Below are 22258 nucleotides of genomic sequence, written 5' to 3'. Positions count from 1 at the left end.
CACGCGACTTCCGGTTAATGTCTTCAAAATAAAAGCTACCAAACCAAGAAAGTGCATATAAGGACACTCGTTGTTAACCCGTATTCAGGTGTTGTTTTTATAAACCACCAGGACAACACACACAATAAATACTCAAAGAAGGGCTGCAGTTATTTGACTTCTAAGAACTATAGATATATAATATTCTATTAAAGTGAATGTAATGTATATTTTTCTGACTGATCAACAAAAACACTTGGGAGCCATCAGACTGCACAAGGCCACAGCACCCACAGTCTAACACGAAAAATCCATAAGCCAAGAAACACATATTGTATATTGCAAAGAATTTGAACATTGTACTCACGCGTTTATCTTGATATTGCACATATAGAAAAGAAGCCATGTATATAGTAATTATAATACACTTTATTTAAATAGTACCTGTCATACAAGAAATGCAGCTCAAAGTGCTTTACATACAATATAGATACAAATAAAAACATGTTAATGAAAAATAAAAACATGTTAAAATGTAATTAATATAAGAGAACAGATTTTAAGTAATATAAAAACACGTTAAAAGGACATTTAAAAGAAGAGGAAAAAAATACAAAAAATTGAATAAAAAAAAGGCATAAAAACAGAAAAGAAAGAAAGTGATACAAATTATAAAAGCGCAGGAGTGCCAGCAAGTGCAAGATCTAGTTAAAGCCTGAAGTAAAGAGAAATAGTATCTCTAGTATTGTTTATAGTATTTCTATCCTTATTTTATTCATTCTAGATTATGTTTCTATTCATATTTTTTATTACTTACTACATTTTCCCCTTGTGCTTCTACTTCCTTGTGCTGGTATGTCAGTTTTGAATGTCTTTTGCAGTGATCAATAAAGGAACATGTTATCTCAATTTATCTTTTATCTAGTCTTAACTATCTTATCCAATCCACTTCATTCATCTGGCCAGATACGTAATAACTATGAACATTCTTTTTATTCTAGTTCTAAGGAAAAAGAGAGAAAAAGAGATTATAATTTTAAAACACAGCAGCATCAAAATAAAGCATCAAAAAACATAGGTGTATGTAAATTAAAGGTGAAAACGGACAAGAGGAAATGAAACAGAAGACTACACTGATGCAGTGTGTATTTCAAACTTTAAAAGTAGCATTATGACATATAAAATATGGTCAGAGATGACTGCAGTCAACGGACGAGTCTACACTTTAAAAGTTAAACGCCTCAAAACACTGGTGCATGGTGCAATGGTGGTGTAAAGTGTTCTCACAGACTGAAGCTCTTATTTTGAAGAGAAAGCTGTCCAACTTCCGCTCTGCCTGTGATCTAGTCTGTGATCTCCTTGCCGCATCTCCCAGGACAGAGCGGACACATTCTTCTTTGTTTATCTGTCTGGTTCTGTCCTCACTGAAGGACTGAATGACACCAGCAGTCGTGTAGACGCTGCAGACGTTGCTCTGATGTATGTTTCTCTCCACAAGCTGAGGTTACTTGTTAAAATGAAGAGTTCTTGGGAGGAAGGTTCCTCAGGATTGCCCTCATCCTCCATTGTAGGCTGACGATTTATTGTCTCAGTGCCGCCTCCGTGTGGCCAGATGGATGCACTGCAATTCTCTGACTAAGTCAATGTGCAGAGCATTTGCACAGAAGCTCCTCGGTGGAAGAGGAGGCAGGTTGTGTTTTAAAGAAGAAGAGGAGGCAGGTTGTGTTTTAAAGAAGAAGAGGAGGCAGGTTGTGTTTTAAAGAAGACGAGGAGGCAGTTGGTGTTTTAAAGAAGAGGAGGAGGCAGGTTGTGTTTTAAAGAAGAAGAGGAGGCAGGTTGTGTTTTAAAAAAGAAGAGGAGGCAGGTTGTGTTTTAAAGAAGAAGAGGAGGCAGGTTGTGTTTTAAAGAAGACGAGGAGGCAGTTGGTGTTTTAAAGAAGAGGAGGAGGCAGTTGGTGTTTTAAAGAAGAAGAGGAGGCAGGTTGTGTTTTAAAGAAGAAGAGGAGGCAGTTGGTGTTTTAAAAAAGAAGAGGAGGCAGTTGGTGTTTTAAAAAAGAAGAGGAGGCAGGTTGTGTTTTAAAAAAGAAGAGGAGGCAGGTTGTGTTTTAAAAAAGAAGAGGAGGCAGGTTGTGTTTTAAAGAAGAAGAGGAGGCAGTTGGTGTTTTAAAAAAGAAGAGGAGGCAGGTTGTGTTTTAAAAAAGAAGAGGAGGCAGGTTGTGTTTTAAAGAAGAAGAGGAGGCAGTTGGTGTTTTAAAAAAGAAGAGGAGGCAGGTTGTGTTTTAAAAAAGAAGAGGAGGCAGGTTGTGTTTTAAAGAAGAAGAGGAGGCAGGTTGTGTTTTAAAGAAGAAGAGGAGGCAGTTGGTGTTTTAAAGAAGAAGAGGAGGCAGGTTGTGTTTTAAAGAAGACGAGGAGGCAGGTTGTGTTTTAAAGAAGAAGAGGAGGCAGGTTGTGTTTTAAAGAAGAAGAGGAGGCAGGTTGTGTTTTAAAGAAGAAGAGGAGGCAGGTTGTGTTTTGAAGAAGAGGAGGCAGGTTGTGTTTTGAAGAAGAGGAGGCAGGTTGTGTATTAAAGAAGAAGAGGAGGCAGGTTGTGTTTTAAAGAAGAAGAGGAGGCAGGTTGTGTTTTAAAGAAGAAGAGGAGGCAGGTTGTGTTTTAAAGAAGAAGAGGAGACAGGTTGTGTTTTAAAGAAGAAGAGGAGGCAGGTTGTGTTTTAAAGAAGAAGAGGAGGCAGGTTGTGTTTTGAAGAAGAGGAGGCAGGTTGTGTTTTAAAGAAGAGGAGGAGGCAGGTTGTGTTTTAAAGAAGAAGAGGACTGTTGGTTGAACTATAAAGAAAAAGAACACTCCACTGGTAACACAGCTGGCAGAACCTTTGTAACTGTATATACAGTCTGTGGGTAGAACACAGTAGAGGAGTAACAGCGGTAAAAGGCACCGCTGGGATTTGAACCCAGGATCTCCTGTTTACTAGACAGGCGCTTTAACCAACTAAGCCACGGCACCGTTGATGACGCAAGAAAAAAAATCTTTATATATTATTCAAGCACTCAATCTGTGACGTCATGATATTTTTTACTTCTTTCTTTTCTGCACAACATTCGAAGACTCACGTTTCCATGGAGAGTAAAAGTCCCGATTTAATGAGAAGCTGCAGGACTGTTAAACTAGAACAGTTTGACTCTACTGGAGGAATCATACAGGTCATTTAACAGGAGTTTACATGTTGTTGGTTCAGCCTCTTTCCGTCTCACTTTGAAAAAACACCAAAGCTGCTCATTTCTCCTGCGCTCCTATCTATTCACTTCATAAAGTGTGTGATATGGTCATGCCAAAGGTCAAAGTGCATCATAGGCTCGTTACCTCCGCCTCTGTCGAGGAAATAGTGCCACTCTTCTGAGCCATCCACAGCAGCCGCATGGCCGATCACCTCCAACTGTTGCGCGTCTCCACGTGGTGTTACGGTAAAGGTGTTAGGTACGGTGCCTCTGAAGTCCCAAAATATGTTTTTTTTATCTTGTGCTTTTGTATTTTGTCAGCACAGGATATTATGTTCAGGGGCTCCGTGGGATGAACAAGAGGGAGGTGAAAATGATTTGTCACCTCTAGAGAATTTCCTTTTTAAAAATGATTTTTAAATTTTAAAAAGAGAACGTTTTGAGTGCCATAATGAAAAATCTTCTGAAACTTGACACAGAGACGTGGGGGTCACCATGAACAAGAGGGACGTCAAGATTCTTTGTCACCTCATGAGAATTGTTTCTTTAAATATTTAATAAGAGCAAGTTATGAAAGCCATAATACAAATCAGGATAATTTCCCTTTTAAGTTTTTTCAAAATGTCTACAGGAAATTATCTGAAACTTGATTCACAGACACATTTTTTTTGCATATAGGACAAGATGTTGCTCTATATCAACATGATATAGGACAACCATCTGCATGATAGAAACCCACAAGATGTTGTCCTATATCACAGTTACGCTGGTTAAGGTCAGAGTGAATTGTTATGGAGAAGCTGTCTCTCAGTAGTCTGACTGATTATATAAGTTTGTCATGGTTTATTTAGTCATAATATCAGGTGCTTCAAATTACTTTTTATAAAGTAAATATGATTTAATGAAGCATCCTCCACTAACACACACACCTACACACACACACACACACACACACACACACACACTGCTTTTGTTAGGACTGGCTCTTCTGGACAGAGGCTTCAGATGTACCTGGGGTCTGCTTCAGGGGGTTAAGGCCCCTACTGTTCATTTCACCATCCACATCTGTTCTAGTGGTTCTTCAGTCCTTGGAACGTGTTTTCCCTGGTGTTACTGTCAGCTGGTATTGCCACATCTATCTCTACTGCCATCCTCTGTTCTTTGTCCACCACCACTTTGATTGGTTGGTTAGCCAGAAGTCCCACAGGATTTTAGCTCTGTTGACCTCAGCCACCTTCATTGGTATGTTTTATTGGGACTTGGGTACCTCTAATCCATGCTTAGCACAGATGTTCCTAAACTATCCCAGCCACTTGGTTATGCCTCTCAGTGTACGCTGTCCCAGCCTGTCTCTTACACCCTGCTACCATGTGCTGGACTGTTTCAGAGGCCTCTTTGCACAGCCTGCACCTTTGGTCTTGGCTGCTGTGGTAGACCCTGGCCTCTATGGATCTTGTGCTTGGGGCCTGTTCTTGTGCTGCCAGGATTAGGGCCCTAAGCTGTCTGTCAGACCAGCCTTTTCCAGCCACTGGTAGGATTTCTTGATATCAGCCATATATATATATATATATATATATATATATATATATATATATATATATATATATATATATATATATATATATATATATATATATATATATATCTACATACATATTTCATCCATGGTATATATTGGTGGTTTATCTTGTCACTTTGTCAAACATGAATACAACCAAAAGCTCAGGCTCTCCGAGCACTGAACTGTTTGCTCTGAACTCCTAAAGGCTCTGTGCTGATCTTGAGCTGCGTTTGTTTCCTAACAGTTTTAGTGCCATTGATTTCCCTCCTGGCACCGGAACTTGCCGTCTACCCCTTTAAATTATTTATTTTTTGAAGGTTTAAACTAAATGTTTGCAAATCCAACACGGAGCTGATCAGTGTACTCTTGCCCGAAAACTGTGGACATTTAAACCAAACTACTGTTACCTGCATGACAGAAACCCACAAATGAACATAAGTTTTAATGCATTGTTTACATATGCATATTTACAGCATAAAAAGAAAAAACTGACTTCAACTGCCATGAGTATGTGGTTCTTACCAGAATGAGGTCTTGCATCGAGAATGAGGTGTGACCTCACTCAGGTTCTGAGACATATCTAAAATAAATATTGAGGCATTTTAAGCGAGTTAGATTTGCTTTCAGAAGTTACTGGATTACTTCACAATTAATGTTGACATCTGTGGATTACCCTCCCCCCCACTAATTCACCATGTCTGGCAAGAAAAAAGTTTTTTTTTTCCATTAGTGTTTTCAGGCTACATCTGCCACAAAACCAATTCTGCTCATCCCTACTGCGCTTGAGTGATGGCAACAGTGTCAAAAGTTCATCTGCTAGATAAAACCACAAGGGGGGGACATTTTTTCATTTTAGGATTATTGATCAGAATGCAGAAAAAGTATGACGCACACAAAGTACATATTTCAACAATTTATTCAACAACTTCATAGACGTTTTCTTAAGTGTGCTGCATTATCTGACTGATGTTTTGATTTGAAGTGCAGATACCAAAGCTTTTTACATGCACATGGTCTCAGCACAGATACAGGCTATAGAGGCTTTTGTCATTTCACTTGTCATTTTTAAAAATCACACAACTTTGATTACAGCAGCTGAAGAAGCTTACCAACAATTCAAGGATATACACAATAACCAATCTTTTGTTTGAATTAAAATATAATGAAAAAAAAGAAAAAAACTAAAAACCTATAAAGAAAATAAAGCTGTAAAAATCTGAAACAAATCCTACGAATGGCGCCGAGTGAAGTCCATGAATACATGAGTCCGAGGATCTGCAAGTCACATTTGCTCAGCTGCTTTGTCTGTGTATGCACATTTGTTAGTTCTTAAATTAATTATTGTAAATACTATGAAAACAAAATGCAAGTCACACACTCGGCAAACAAGAAACATTCCTTTCTTTGACTGATCTGGAGTTCGCATGTTCACAGGGGAATGGATTCAACGGGGATGAAAGAGGAATAGAAAGGTGGAGGGGTTGGGGGGGGTTGTTGCTGCCTCTAACACCAGATCACTTTCACACACGGCACGGTGTTCACTGGGGTAACCACTTGTTTTGTTACATCTAGTTTATTATCTGATGTTTATCTGAAGTTTAAGTTTAAAGTCTCTGCGTCTCGTTTTCAGGTGCAGTGTAATGAGTCGGTGGTTGCCCCAGTGAGTTCCTCACACACAGATCAAATAAATGCAAACACACAGTCAACAACAATAATAATCAACAATTCCAGGTGCCACGTTTCAATGTAATGTCTGATCTGTGCCTGAGGATCTGTCAAGCCTTTTTCCTCCTGGTTTACTTTGCAACTCGTACATTTTCTCCCATAGTAGAATGTGGGTCATACGTGTGTGTGTGTGTGTACGAGAGAGGGGGGGTATGAGATTACTGGTGGGCACACTGAACCCCCGGCCCGTGGTGTCCGCCCTCTTCGTCTGAGCTATCATTGTAGGCCTCTCTGCGGTTGCTTGATGACGAGCTCTGGCTGACGTCGTAATCCTGCAGGTCGACCTCCTCTGCGTCTCCGGTGATGATGGGCGGCTCGGACCGTGAGGGCAACATATCCTCCAGCTCCTACACACGAAGAACAGTCATCATGATGCAAAAATCAACTCTACTAAGAGCACAACATCTTCAGGAAGAATAGGTAGTACAGTGTGAATAGTGTACACGCGTGTACATTGCACACAGTATTAGTGAATGCAGTTATTAAAGAGCTGTGACCACTTAGTATTGGATCTCACTCCACTGCTCTGTGTGTGTCTACGTGTCAGCGTGAGCGATAGAGGGGAAGAGAGCCGGCCGAGTCAGGAGGGGTTGAATCAAAGAATGAATGTGTGCAGCTATAAAGAAAGATTTAACTAATTTAAGAAAAGTACCGTATATGAATTTGTGATCAGTGTTGATAATGTGGCAGACGTAAGCTGAGTCTGTGTTAGCGATAGAGAGTGAGAAGTGGGCTAGCAGAGTCTGGATGACTGAATTAATATATTTATATATATATATAATTTAATGAAATATATTATATATGCCAGTTCGTAGGTTCATTTATACAGTTGAATGAGTGAGGTGACAGACCATTATATCAGAAAAATAAAATAACAAATTGCCAAAATCATTACTTTCAGTATTGTTAGATCAACATACAATTTTTTTCTCAATTGAATTGTTTGGCCTAAAGAATTTCAGAAAATTGCAAAAATGGTCCTTCACACATTTAAAGAGCCAAATGTCTCATTGTGTCCTACCCAGTCAGAGGAGTCCAACACCCAACGAAATGCTGTTTGCTATCAAAGACTAAATGAAGAAAGTTGGAACCGCTGTATTGTTGTCATTTACTCAAATCAAATACATAATTAAGTATTAAAAGACTTGATTCATTTGTTGATTTAATAACTGTTGCAGTCTGTCTGTCTGTACATATGTGTGAACAGGACAAGGGCTTTAAAATGGGAGGAAGTGGAAACAGTAGGTTTCAGGCACTAAGCTCTCTTTCCCCACTTCATTCAAAGGCTGTAATTTACAGAACTAGTCTGTGTACATTCTGTCGGCCATTTCCTCTCAGAGGCTCGAAGGCTAAAGGACAATTTTCCAGACTTCAAACAGTACATTTAAATTGTGAGATGAGAGTAGCAAGTCTCACAGGATACGTGACAAACTAGTATAGTGTTAATTAGTAATTAGGAGATTTTATAGACCAAAAGAAAACTTAAACAAGGTCTTAAATCTATTTGTGGCTCTAAATTTATGTTTGATATTATTTGTACGTCCAAGCTTGTAATGTGACTTTGTAACATGACTAATATACATCACTATTAGTATACAAATACTGGTAGATGTATGAGGTTTTAGCTCTCGTCAATAGCTGTTCTGAATGTTTGCATCTTCACAATGGAAAACCAATCACCGACAGTTATCAACGAAAGGAGTAATAAGTCGTACCACAAGTTTTTCAGGGCTGATCCAGTTGTTGTCAGGGAACTGGACATCAAACTTGATATACAGATCTCCCTTCTCAAAGGGGTTTCGGTACTGGGGCATACCCTCTCCTCGCACCACCCTGACAGAGGCTGGAAAAGAAAAACATTTCATTTGATTTAATTTCATATTTTCTATAGACAATTTTAATCATGCAGGATAATGTTATATTGTTCATTTCACAACAAATCCATGATGTTTATGGTGTATAGGTATGTATTAATGCACCAAATGGACAGTAGTAGCCTCAGGGTGTAAGAGGAAGGTGTTTCGTAACTTTTCTTTCTAGAGCTCACTGAGGATGTTGCTGACCCCAGTCTCAACTCATTTATCAAGTACTGTCTTGTGTCCTTGACTTGGGCACCCACGTCCGAGTCCATTATATAAAAGCTGCCTCCTTGCTGTGTTCAGCTCTCAGTTGGAACTCTAAACACATCACATTAAGACAGTCATCTTTTTCTCTGTCTCAGCTCTCCACCCAGACTAACCCTCACCCCAAAGACCTCCACAGTGTGGAAATCTTATAACGACAGTCAGCCCAGTGAAGGTCGTGGCTGTGCGGCAGCAAAACTGAGAGCCTTCAGTGGTGCTGATGTAGCCAAATACACAACAGCTGTTGTCATTAACTTGGATTTATGTTGATTTGTCAGACGCCACAGTTACTATAAAATAGGTTTTATAACACTACAGCACAGCAGCTTGGGAATGACCGCTGGGTAACACGCCGTGTTTATAGCCCGTGTTTGAATCACTAAAAAACATTTTAGGTGACCACAGAGAGCAGGACAACATTAGACATAGGTCTTATGGGCTTAGGAGTAACCTGGTGTATGTATGTGTGTGTGTGTGTGTGTGTGTGTGTGTGTGTGTGTGTGTGTGTGTGTGTGTGTGTGTGTGTGTGTGTGTGTGTGTGTGTGTGTGTGTGTGTGTGTGTGTGTGTGTGTATATATAACCTGGGCAGGGGTTGTGTGGCAGCAGTTAAGATGACAACTTTCTGTCATCTTATTCTGTAATCACACATTTTTGACGTTGGTATTGGTATAAAAGCTTCTGTGACTCACAATCCTAAAACAGCCTGTCAGCAGTGATGACTCTGTCTTTGAGTAAAGCTTGCACTTCTAACCAATCAGAGCGGGCCATAGTCAGGGGTGGGAGGTTGCAGCGATCAATCAATACACAAACATGCCTCTCTACTCCTGTTGCAGGCTACCAGTGAGCGCAGGCTGCTGGAAAATGGTCCCTCTAGCTAACTCCAGGCTAACACCGTGTCATGGTTGAGAGTGAAAGTGTTTAAGAGCAGGGAGAGGGAGGGGTGCGGGCAGCATTGATTGACATTGATCACTTTATCTATGGTAATAAAATTTGCCCAATAAACATGTACCCATGTCACATACAAATTAAATCCTAAATAAAGTAAAAAGAGTCTTACCAGGTTCAATGACTTTGCCAGCAGGATACTTCACAACGATCTGTCTGCCATCTAAGTGCTTCAGCATGAACTGGAAACCGCACAGCGCCTCCACCAGGCCGATCTTATGGTTCATGAACAGGTCATTGCCATCTCGCCTGTATGTCTGAGGAGGGGGGAGAGAGAGAAAAAGATGGTTTTATAACATGGTTGATGAACTTTTTAATGACTAAGTGACCAAACCTCAGTGATAAGACATTTTTCAGTCGATCAGAAAAAACAGATTAACACTAAATGCAACAGACTTTACACAATCAGCATCTGCTGGTGAAAAGGCAGAATCCCAAACATTGGTGCCAGGAGGGCAGAGGCCGGGGACAAGGAGACTTTGACCCTCACTTCTGGGTTTTGTGGTATTTAAGAGGCAACGTCTAAGCCAGTTATTCGGGAGTGATGGGCACAATCATTACTTTGGAAAATACAGCATGAATGTATTTATTTAAATTTATTCTTTTTCGAACCTTATTTAAATATTTAAAAGACTTAAGTGGTTATGGTCCTCAAGATTGAAAAATAAAATGGTCTGTATCACCAGGAGTCAGCAAGCTACTTTTGAGTCTGCACCCACTTGACCATAATTGTATTTCTCATTAGCCGTTTTCAGACACGACCTGCGGGTAAAATCCGGAGAATTGGCTACAGAGTTTACCCAGAGTTTGCCTTTCACATATGCACAACACAGCAGGAGGTTCTCTGCACAGACGTGTTCACAACAGCAACAAATCCTCTGCGTTATTTAGACGAGATGTGGAGCAGCCGGGTGCAGCAGACATTGGCAGGAAGTGAAGTATTAACTCTGCTGCAGAGACACCGGTGTCAGCTCTTTTCACCACAAACTCTCTTGACATCTTCGTCGGTGTCTTCTACATGTATGACACTGCTTTTTCACAGAGATAGATTTGTTTTTTGAATTTTTGCATCTCTCGCGTGTTAGACGCGTCATCCCCCGCTGGATTCACTGTGAGCAAGTGAATCCAGCGGGGGATCTCCTGCTGTGTTCTCACATCGACTTCTCCTGGATTTCTACAGGCATTATACTAGGAGGCTGGGCAGAGAAAGTCAGCAGAGATTGCAGAGCGTCTCACTCGGACATTTGTGTTCACACATGCGCCTCCTCCGGAGGAAATACGGAGGAACTGCAGACTTCAGTGCATGTCTGAACGCAGCTATGCTAGGCCTTTCGTGATCACTGGAACTATTTTTATCTGGAAAAAGATGATGATGAGAAGAGGGACTGCATTTCTTATGTTTTGATTCCACAAAAATGTGAAGCTAGGCAGAGACTAAAAGCAAGCAGGCGTGATAAGGTTGACTGGCCTATTACGTCATCCAGCTTGGGGGATGCCTTCCCAATTAAAAACTGACTCAAATTGAAACTTATTTTGCAAGCAAAAACATTTACTTAACTTATTCTCCTTGGTTACTGAATGCACCAAGACTAATACGACACCTGGCTGTTTTTTTACATTTATTGTATTGATTATAGGCTTGGCACAATATTATCCTGCATAATGACCCTTTAGATTCAATGCTCTCTGTATTCATGTTCCCAGCTCAGGAAACTATTTTGCCTCCAGCATCCACTAACATATGATAGTGGATCATATGTTATATATGTCATATTCTTTGGGACAAAGAAGCAGGGGCATTACTGTAGCCCAGCCTTCTGTTCCAGGTCAGCCAAAATCACTTTTGTGGGACGTAAGATTCAGCTGATACATGATAGACGCACATTAAAAATACATTATGTAACCAATATTATCAGCTCCTTGCAGTAGAAAACTCTGCCTAGAGACATCAGGTGCAACATTTTATTATTGTCCCCTTTTTCTTCTTAAATTATTAAAGACACACGTGTTTTGTTTACTTTTTACTTCAGCCCCATTACTGTTGATAATTGGAATCTGCTTTAACCTCGCTAATGTGCTGGTTAGTGAATCAACCACTGATAAAACCCCACACTTAATGCGCTGGAAGGTTTAAGTACCAATTTCATTAAAATGTTGACAAACCAGTATGTAAAGACTGTGTTTGGAATGGGGTGTGGCACAGGTCTAAGACAAGTTAGTCAAGATGCATTGATGTTGCTGACATCAGATCAGAGGTGAACATCTTAACATCTAAGCTATTGTTTTAAACAGATGGAGAAAAAAAAGCTTGATTTCTTGTTTGTTCTAAATCAGATTTTGTTTTACGGCTAATATGTTGTTGTACATCGGTTCACTAGAGACTTTCTTTGGCGGGTGCTCAATGACTTCTGTACTGTGCAAACTTTAAGCTTCATACCAAATCATTTATGTATCAGTGAACGTCTGGTTCAACGTCAGTAACAACATAATGTTAATTCTTGGAAGTTGTTCTTTCTCACAAAACTAAATTTTGCTGCGATCTTGTAATTTCATCTTGATTCTAAAAGAATCTCTTTGACGAGTCTTGAGGATTCAGTTATACCAGATAAATACCAATGTGTAAAACTGTGTACAGACATTATGGGCTAAATAGTAAACACATGACTCTGTTATTAAACTGGAGATGAAGGATTAATGTTATCTAGCAAACCTGAAATGACTTAAAGATGACACGTCTGTTTTCTTGTAGGTCTACATGAGCAAAACTGTTGAGCAAAAATATAAAAAGTCCTCTACCACCTGCAAGGGCATCATTATTATGCATATTAGGGTTGCCGCAGTAGTCAGAGTTACTGGTGTTAAAAGGTTCAGACACACTGTGGGCATAATTTATCCACAAGCCCCTGAGCCTATTTCATTTTCACAGATAGCCCATTTGGTTTATGTTTGTGAATCAGCGGCAGGGCCAACGATTATCAAATAAAAAATATAATTTGTAAAAGCGAATGTGACACTCAAAGTCAAATGGTTGCCTCACTGCAGCAGCAGACGAGTCACATCGCAGAATAGTCTTATTAGACAAGAGCGTTGACTGACAGAGCGGAGGATTTGAATTTAGAGAGAAGAAACAAAAGCAGTTGATAACATTTCAGATTTAAACTGAATTCCCAGAGGAACATGATAACATTGATAAAACTTGATCCAGTGACGGTGGCAGCGTCTTAAGGTAACACTATAAATCTATCTAATCCAATCAGCCATGTCAGAGACATGGCTATTCATATTTACGGCATCTGTTCAATGCACGATATTTGGCTTCTCAGTTCAGCAGAGGAGCTTCTACTGCCAGCACTATGGTTTTACATCGGGTTTGCCTTGAAAATGGCCATAAATGTTACTACTGTATTTCCTTGAATGAAAGTACTCCTATGTACTCAAATAAACACCATTACTGTGTGTGCGTGTATATATATATATATATATATATATATATATATATATATATATATATATATATATATATATATATATATATATATATATATATATATATATGTATGTGTATATATCTCTCACACACACACACACACACACACACACACACACACACACACACACACACACACACACACACACACACACACACACACACACACACACACACACACACACACACAAGGGCTCCAAGCATTTATGTTTGTGACATTCGACAGATAAATATTAAAACGCAATTTTCACTGTTTATTCTGCTGTGAATCGTGAGTAATGTTTATCTGTCGAGTATGTCAAAAATATACATCTTTGCAACACTTCCCGTACCAGTTTTATAATAAAAGCACTCCAGCATTTCTGCTGAGTGAATCCACTAACATGTCTTAACAAGGCTTTGATTGTTATCGGAAGAGCGGAAGATGCACCTTGCATTTAGTTGAGCTCATTACCCGACTTCTATTCAAGGAAATACAGTAGATATACCAGCATGTCTGCTGCAGAACCACAGCAGACATGCTGCCAGTGTGAACAACAGACAACTGCCAAGCATTAAGGGGATCAACAGTGAAGGCTTTCGAGATCGACCTGTTGGTTACCTCTGGTCAAGATAATCTGATCCTACAGACGAGAGCTTTGACACCACCAGCTGAACCTGACTACTCAAAATAATTGCTCATGTAACTCTGTCAAACTTTAAAGCACAAATTTTTCTAACTTGCACAAGGAAAACTTGTACAAAATTATTCTACATAACACTTATTAGTAACTCCTTGCATGGCGTTAAGGACTCATTATAGCTACTTCTACAATACATCTTGCAGGAAAGAAACAAAACTAATCAATAATCCCCAATATGTTGGTATACAGCAGTGCACTGGACCATTGTACAGTTATCCCTTCTCTAACTCTGCAGATAAAAGAACGATCAATTGATCCAGGGAGATATGGAATTTAGCCATTGGGCAAAAGACAAGGCAGGAAACTCAATGGGAAGTTCAGCTTTGTGCTGCATTGCTCGATGTGAGTTTCCCTGAGCTAGTCTGCATGCATGATGTGTGCAGACTGAAAACACTTGAAGCTTTTCCTCTGTGTTTAAGAATATATCCCCTTACCAGGAGAGATCTACAATTCCCCACCGAGTTTACTTTGTCTAAAAGACCAGGAGTTTTTATTTCTCTTCTAATTTTTTCTGGCAATCACACAAAATGCCCAAAACCTCCCAAAAAATACTTTCAAAACTGCTACTTTAGAATAAGTGTTAGTGATCAGGTGACTCCTCTTAGGAGAGATACCACTCATTTAAGTTTTTCTTAAGGATATTTATGACACTGCTTAATAATTCAATACACGAAGCCTGTTGAAAATGGATCAAAAGGACAACACACAGAAAAAGAAGAAGGAGAACAGAGGCTAGTGTTTGAGATCGCAAGCTGTTTGAAAGTGACTTTTACTGTGAGGAAGCTGTGGGAACTGTTGAGCTATATTCTAGAAATATATATATTCTAGATTCATTTTGACAAATTCTTTTGTCATATTCGGAGAAGAAAGCCTTTAAAGATAGGCAAAAAAGACCTTCAATAATCCCATTAAACTCCTATACAGCCCTTCAAAGTAGATATACAGAAGTTGTCTGATGTCAGAGGCACCAAAACTTCAAATAGATGTTTCCACATGTGGTGCATTTTATGCGTAAAGAAAACTTCACCAACACATGGAAACTGCAGCCTGCAAATCATTGTATGCTATGAAGAAAAAAAAAAGGAAAGTTGTGTCTGGGTAAGGCAAGTTTGCTTAGAACTACGGTCACCTTTATATGGGCAGAGAAGAATTCGTAACTGACAAATAAAACCATGATATCAGCAAAAATCAGCAAAATTGTGTCCCAATTAATAATATAATGACACACACAGAGCGCTCTGGTGATACAGAGGGCAGGGTAAGATGAATATGTTGACAGTATTGGGAGACCGGCCCACCTACCTCATGCTCTTTTTCCTGCAGGACAAGGACAATATCCCCGGGCTCGACGCCAGGAGCCTGGTCAGCTTCCCCTCCGAACGTTATCTTCTGGCTGTGCTTCATGCCTTTGTCCACGTGTACCTCTAGAATCTTCACCTCTTTCACAACTTTCTTGCCCTCGCATTTTTTACAGCGGTCCTTCTCACTGATAACTTCACCTGGGTTGGTTAGAGAAAACAAAAGTGAAGCAGGTCAAGACCTGATGATACATATAAGAGATTTTTGATTGTGGTTTGATTACTGGGCCCCTTACCTTCGCCATTACAATCAGTGCACACAGACTGCATCTGTTGGACCATCCCTGGGGCCAGCTGTCTGATCATGATGCGCATCCCACGCCCCCTACATGTTGTACATTTTTGTACAGCACCCGTCTTTCCTCCCTGCCTGCATCAACACAGAGATTAAACTGAGAAACAGTAACAGGATTAAAACAGCAATAGACTATACAATGAAGCAGACATCAGTGGGGACTAGAGCACCACAATATTTATACAACTTACCCATTACAGGTGCTACACAGAACATTCTTGCTGAGTTGTAGTTTAGTTGTTTTCCCATTGTAAACGTCCTCCAGTGTCACCCTGTAGTAAAGTGCCACAAGATAGTTGAAGCACAACGTTAGCTTGTATTGAAATTAAAAGAGGTTTTAATTAATTCTGAATACAAAATATACAAGTACAAACATATCACTCAAGTAGGGCTGGGCGATATTCTATATATCACGATATAAATCAAATCAGCTGCACTGAGGCGCATTACTCTGCGCAGGTCAATAAGGGAATCTGCTCCTCTGATGTTTTCTAATCACTCACACTCTTTATAAAAACCTGCTGAAATTATATTTATGTTTCTGGATAAACAAGTCTTTGCTTCTTCTGCAACAATGAAGTAAAATCACACGCTGCGCCACAATTTGCGGGAAGAACTTCTGTCTGCAGGAGTGTGTCTGTTCGTCTCTGTCCCTTACACACAAACTGATAAGCAAATGCATTCAGTTATTAATCGATGGTGTTGGATCATGACTATGGATCTTTCCCGTCACTTTAACCCTGATGTCCTGACTGTGCGTCACATTAAGTCTCGTGTTGTGTAGCAGGTTTAAACGTGTGTCTCATAAACTCTAAAGTGACTCAAACAAACACAAAGTAAACATCAGTCCTGTACGTGTCCTAATAACTTGTGATCAGTGATGGTGTTTATTGTTAAAGTGTAAAGTGAGCGCAGGTCAGAGGGGGAGTGAGGAGGAAGCAGACTCCAACAGAGACTCTGACACAGGACTACCGGACCTTAAATGAGCGTCTGTCCTGAAGAAGCGCTGGTTATAATTATTCAGCGGTGGAAAACCACTAAAACAACAAACGTAGCGGAAAACATGAATCCATTACGTTCTGTCACTGTATCGATGCAGAGTTGTCCACCTCTCTGCAGGAGCACAAACATGAGCACGTGTGCTGCTGCTGCTCCTACACTCTGTTCGTCAACCTAACCTGATGTGGGTGTAACTCTATTCCAGCCACATGATTGGTTCAGCGCGGTGCTATTCTCATCATCATTGGCTGTTCATGTAGTCTGTCAAAACATGGTTGGGATGAGTTCTTCAACATTATATCAGCCATGTCTTATATTTCTATAGAGGAAATGTTATATCACGATAATTATCCTTATATGGCCCAGCCCTACACGCAAGTAGTTTGTGTCAAAGCTAAGTCTTACTTGAGTGGATGGACCATGTCCTCTCCTCTCCTCCGGCCTCCATTCCTAGAGCGATTCCCCTGGCCCATGAAGCCAAAGAGTCCACCGCCAAAGATGTGGGAGAAGATGTCGTCCATTCCTGGGCCACCCCCGCCTCCTTCCCGCAAGCCTTGTTCTCCATAGCGATCATAAAGTTCCTTCTTTTCAGGGTTGGTCAACACCTCATAGGCGAAACTGATTTCTTTAAACTATGATTAGAGAGGACAGAAAACAAAATCAACAAAAAAAAAAAACAAGTTTCAATTTGAGAACAGTCAGAACAGTAGAACTGCAGAACAAATGAACAGCAGGTTGAGGCACCCAAAACAGCGGAACATAGTGGAACAGAAAACTATGATAGCTGAATGGCTTTAAAAAATTGTCACATCACATTCACATGATAACAAGAGCCATCATCCATTTTTTGAAAAACACTGAGGACCTTAAAGCTCCTTTACACCAAAAGTAGTTGGTATTTACAGGTCTTTTAACATGTGTTTCCAGGCATGACCTGCGGGTAAAATCTGGAGAATTGGCTACGGAGATTACCTTTATCACATGCATATTGCAGCAGTCATTCAACTCTGCTGTAAAAGCAACAAGATTCTGGGCAAAGAATGCTTTAAGTTGCTGTATGGTTACAGAAGGGTCATTAAACAACCTGCCACCCAATATCCCATATAACCCTTCTAATGTCCAGTAGATAGAAACCAATTTGACAAGCTCATAATTATTATCATTATACAGAATAAGGTTTTTGAAAACAGCACAGTACAAAGTATTATGCTGTTAAACCTGAAAATTAAAAAGTAACTTAAATAATTCAAGTGGATGCCAAAAATAAACTAGGACATTACTGCATATTTCAGTCAGCACCTCTAACATTATCTCAAGAAAAACTCAACATGAGTCCATCTCATTGATATTAAAAAGGATGAAAACACACATTATCTGCTTAAATGTGAGTGTTTTCCCTGTTACAAATAACCACCTGCAGGCTTAATGCTCTGAAGCTGCCATTTCCTGTAGCTTACACTGTGATCCCCTGCTGAGAAAACAGCACTCTGCCATGGGGAAAAAGATGAGATGAAAGAGAGCCCTTAATGTTCAACGTTTCCACTAATATTCCACAGATACTACATTAGAAGCTAATGACAATATCGTGTAGAGCGGTGGGAGGTCCGTGATGATACTGTAGGGGGGCTCAGGAAAATCTGCTGCATGGTTAAAAACAAATTAAATAATGGCAAAATGTATTACTAGGGCGTTGGCCTAGTTACAAAAGAAAACTTCAACTAAAAAGGTGAGTAATTTAAGAGCATTATCTGCATTAAAGACATTTATTCGGAAATTACATTAAAGCTGGGCTCAGACGACCAGACGTTCGATAGATTTTACACTGATTCAGCCCCCCTGAAATTCCCATAAAATCAAGAGGGCCGCCCTGACAACTATCATACATGTTTGATAATTAAGAGTTTAAATGGGGATGATTACATCAGCATGAATCCAAGCAAAACCACACCAGCCAATGAGAAAGACAGAGAGATTTGAGCAGCCGATGTTGCTGCCAAGAAACAGTTAACTTCTAGCCTTTTTCCGACATGAAGTCGGTAAAATGTCTGGATATTCTCTGGAGTCTGCCTTTCACATATGAAGAACACAGAAGGAGATTCTACAAAAGAACAAAAGAAACATTTCCAAAGCTTTCAGGTGAGGGATGGTGCAGCAGGCAGAGGCCCCCACTCGCTTGCAGTGAATCCCCTGAATAATCTGCTGCTTTATTCTCACTTTGGCTCACTCGAATAGGGGGGTGGCAGGAGAAACTCCCGAGATAGTCCGCAGCAGGTCTGAAGCAGGCCGTGTGTAGCTTCTGGGGTAAACGTCAGCTAGCGTGCTACTGCCAACGGATACAATAATATGTCTGATATACAAAATAATAACCTCAACCAAGAGAACAGATAACCAGTGTTGACCATATCTCGCCAAACATTTTCTCCTTCAGAACCATTAAGCCTTCTGCATGCGTTTATCAACATTAGATTAAGTTGTTGCTCCAAGCCACTCTTTATTTTGTTAACTTTTGCTTCCCCATTAGGTCACATGAGAGATGTGAGGTGGTGCGTCGCTGCCTCTAGAGCAAAAATCGTAATCATATCCTGTAGTGTGTGATGCGCCATTATTTTCGGTTCTTGTAGTGTGGGGGCGTGTCTAAGATTAGAGAGAGGGATATCTGTAAAGATTTTCCTCAATGTTTGTCATTTCTATTAGGTTTTCAAACCCACTGTAGTCTGTGATCAGCTTATGGCTTCAAATGCACCAAATATCAGACATTTTATCTGTGGCAGCAGTTATTAATTATTGGGTTATTTATGAATAACACCAAACTATTTTTATAAAGACTACATGGCCAACTCTTCAAATCAATATCATTAGGATTCACCCGAGGAGTAAGCTGAAGTTAAAAAATTGCCCACGATCATCTAAAGCATAGGTCACCAATCGGAGGACCGCGGACCGGACCCAGACACCGTTCTATACGACCCAGACCTTTAATTATATTTTGACGGAACGTTTCCATTTTATCCTGCGCAACTTTTCGCTCATTTACGGTAGTCATATTTTAACCAGCTCAGCTTTTCTGTCTTTACGGTAGTAAATCCTGGCAGCACATGGTAGAGTTTACTTCACTGAACAAGAGTTAAGTAGGTAACAAAGAGAAAAGGATTGTTAAAGCTGTTTAGTTGTTAATATTTGTTGAGATTGTTCATATGTGAAATGTAGGTAAGAAACTGAAACAGAAACTAAATCTTTTTTCCCCTTCTAAAACTAAGCACTGTATTATATTTTAAGATGCCGTTTTCAAATTCTCTCTAACTGGACCTCTTTGAACTATAATTGAATACGCCTGATCTACAGTGTGGGAGTTTTTAGTCAGAGCACGGTTTTCATTTATTTTGTTGTTGGACAGATTAATGTAGATTGATATATTCCTTTTACTTGAATGGAACATTAGCAGTTCAGACTGGGCTAGTTTTTGTTGTGGAATAATAATGACGTGAAGTGCATTCTTTGTTTTTTGTCAATTGTTTTTATTCAGGAGAAGATGATTATATAAATATAAGTTATAAGTTTTTACATTTTATTTTTTTATTCATTATTAAATTAATCGAGTACAAAAAATTATCGTTAGATTAATCAGAAAGGAAAATAAATTGATAGGTGCAGCCCTATCAGAGACACTGATTTTAGTCACTCTTGTTCCCATTGTCATTTAGAGAGAAAAAAAACCTACACATCCACTCTCTATAAAAGTCATCAGTGAATCACTAATATCTTACCTTGTCACCAGAATTTGGGTTCTTGTCAGGGTGGTATTCTTTGGCCAGTTTCCTGTATGCCTGTAGGAGCAGCCAAGAGATGAAACTTGATTAGCTAATAGGCTGATCGTTACAGACATGTACTGTTTACTGGAATCACACATGACTCAAACACACGTGAAGGGATCTTATCTGCTCTTTACGCAATCACAAGTCACTCTGACTAAACCAGATGTGGTGCTGGTGTTCCAGTTTAACAGGTGATATTCGTTCTCTTTGTTCCAGATGCTGTCTGTCGGTTGCAGATTCGTCATTTTCATAAAAAGGGCCTGTGTCTGAAGTGCGGTGATATACCAAAGGTCTTGTTGAAATAAACATCAACAAAAACACATAACAAGTTAATATAATATGTCGCTGTCAACATCACCGTCCAACAACATAACCACATGGGTAAACTCTGTCAGCTGTATAACACTTGATGTTGTTTAAGGAAGCCCATGTTATCTGGGGATAGTCCGAGCACAGATTAAAAACTACATAATTCATAACTTGCCTCACAAACTGATGCTCATCGTAGACCCCAGGAGTTATGAAGAATACACACACATGGTCAGCTCAACGCAAAGTTCTACAATGATCACAGATGATCTGTCTGAACTGTGTCGAGTGTGTTGTCAACATGACACGTGTGACGATCGAAATCTGGAAACTAACTAAAGGTCTTCATTGTTGAACAACGTGTTGTGTATTTCTTCTCTTCTGTCAGAAGACTAGATGCTTTGTTGGAACTGTGTCAGTTGAAGGAGTAACTTTGACACCTCTGGCTGAGTGTATTCACTGATGGTGTATTTCATGTTAAAACGGTGTGTGGTCGTGTTGCATAGTTTGCTGTATGTGTCCCCCTGTGAGGTGCGTATGATGACTAATCTACAGCAGGTTAACTATGGCAGCTGTTTATTCGCCATCGCTTTCTGTAACGTGCGTATGCTAATTAGCATCTCTAGCTAGGATGAGACGCAGGTGACGAACAGATAAAACTGTCGAATGTGACAGGTTGGCTGAACCATCAGGTATAGTTGAGTCAGAGCAAGGTAACAGCACGTGTGAACTGAATACTGACACTACACCGTGTCACATCAGAGCCATGACTAAAGTAGATCACAACCTGCTGCTTCAATTGACACGCCGTGTGCCGCCAGCTAGCTGATGCTAGCAAAGCTTGAACTTGACATTAACAATCTCATCAACAGCTAATCTCTTAATAACAAGAGCTGGTTCGACAACTGTGGAGGTGAAAACAATCTTTAAGCTTCACTAAAGTGATACCAGTAAAACAGAGACAATGTCAAAAAGCCCACATTAGTGTTAAACCGACTTTGGGTGTCGCTAATCCAACTATCTGCGATCTGGAGATTATCTCACCTCAGCTTCCTGTGTCGTTGTTCAATAGTTACAGTGCAGATGTGTTGCTAGTTAGTTAGCTGTAACTAGTCTCTAGCTGTTTGGACACACTAGCTAACTAACTTACTACACCTGCAACCTTCGACAGGCTTAGCTAGCTCCATGACAACCACCTGGGCTAAAGCTAACATGGGGTCAACCGATGGTTTCCTACAAGTCACGTTAACTCAATTTCGGTTCCGGATGACGTTTCTCACGTAAACGGAACTGTTTAAAACTGACAGACTGGTCGAGCAGAACATTGAGAATATCACAGGTCCACTGAACCCATGGTGGTTACACGTTAGAGCCGTCACATGATCCCCCAGGCCAGCTAGCTCAGCTCTCGGCTAACGTTAGCTAGCTGCGTATAGCAACGCATTTCCTGATCGCAGCAGAGTGACAAGTCGAAACTCTGAACAGACATTGATCGATCAAACACAGTTTATTCGGCCTCTGCCATGCGTTTACCTTCTTCAGTTCATTCTCAGACGACGACGGGGACACTCCCAGAATGTCGTAGAGTTTGGTATCGACTACATTCGCCATGGTGTCGCTGTGGATGTTGCTTCAGCGGGGAGGTGATGGACAAAGAGACGGAGCCGGTGGAAAATGTTTTTGCTCGCCTCGTGTGTCGGTTTCCGGGAAGCGAGACGCTCAGTGTGTCCGCTGCTGCCTCCAGGCTGCAGGCATGTTGAACACTCACCCACC

General features: G+C 40.2%; 1 protein-coding gene and 1 non-coding gene across 2 annotated transcripts; both read right to left on the bottom strand.

The window, feature by feature from the left end:
- Positions 1–2902: 2902 nt before the first annotated feature.
- Positions 2903–2976, bottom strand: trnat-agu. Its single transcript has one exon. It is a non-coding gene; the product is annotated as a tRNA-Thr (tRNA).
- Positions 2977–5649: 2673 nt separating this feature from the next.
- On the bottom strand, positions 5650–22258 carry dnaja2a (DnaJ heat shock protein family (Hsp40) member A2a). Its single transcript, XM_034571158.1, has 9 exons — positions 22019–22258; positions 20129–20188; positions 16770–16996; positions 15557–15637; positions 15307–15440; positions 15015–15211; positions 9655–9799; positions 8190–8317; positions 5650–6821 (listed from the first exon to the last, which is right to left on the bottom strand). The coding sequence occupies exons 1-9, from the start codon at positions 22094–22096 to the stop codon at positions 6633–6635; spliced, it is 1239 nt and encodes a 412-aa protein (XP_034427049.1). The 5' UTR covers positions 22097–22258; the 3' UTR covers positions 5650–6632.

This window comes from Hippoglossus hippoglossus, chromosome 3 (assembly GCF_009819705.1).
Source record: "Hippoglossus hippoglossus isolate fHipHip1 chromosome 3, fHipHip1.pri, whole genome shotgun sequence".
NCBI lineage: Eukaryota > Metazoa > Chordata > Actinopteri > Pleuronectiformes > Pleuronectidae > Hippoglossus > Hippoglossus hippoglossus.
This window is presented reverse-complemented; position numbering and strand designations above follow the sequence as displayed.

What these genes read in the sequence shown, in the direction of transcription:
- dnaja2a (XM_034571158.1), bottom strand. Translation starts at nt 22,096, where the DNA reads ATGGCGAATGTAGTCGATACCAAACTCTACGACATTCTGGGAGTGTCC. An exon ending in CTGAGAATGAACTGAAGAAG is followed by an intron (nt 20,189 to 22,018) that starts GTAAACGCATGG and finishes CTGCTCCTACAG; the next exon opens with GCATACAGGAAACTGGCCAA. An exon ending in GACATGGTCCATCCACTCAA is followed by an intron (nt 15,638 to 16,769) that starts GTAAGACTTAGC and finishes ACTTTACTACAG; the next exon opens with GGTGACACTGGAGGACGTTT.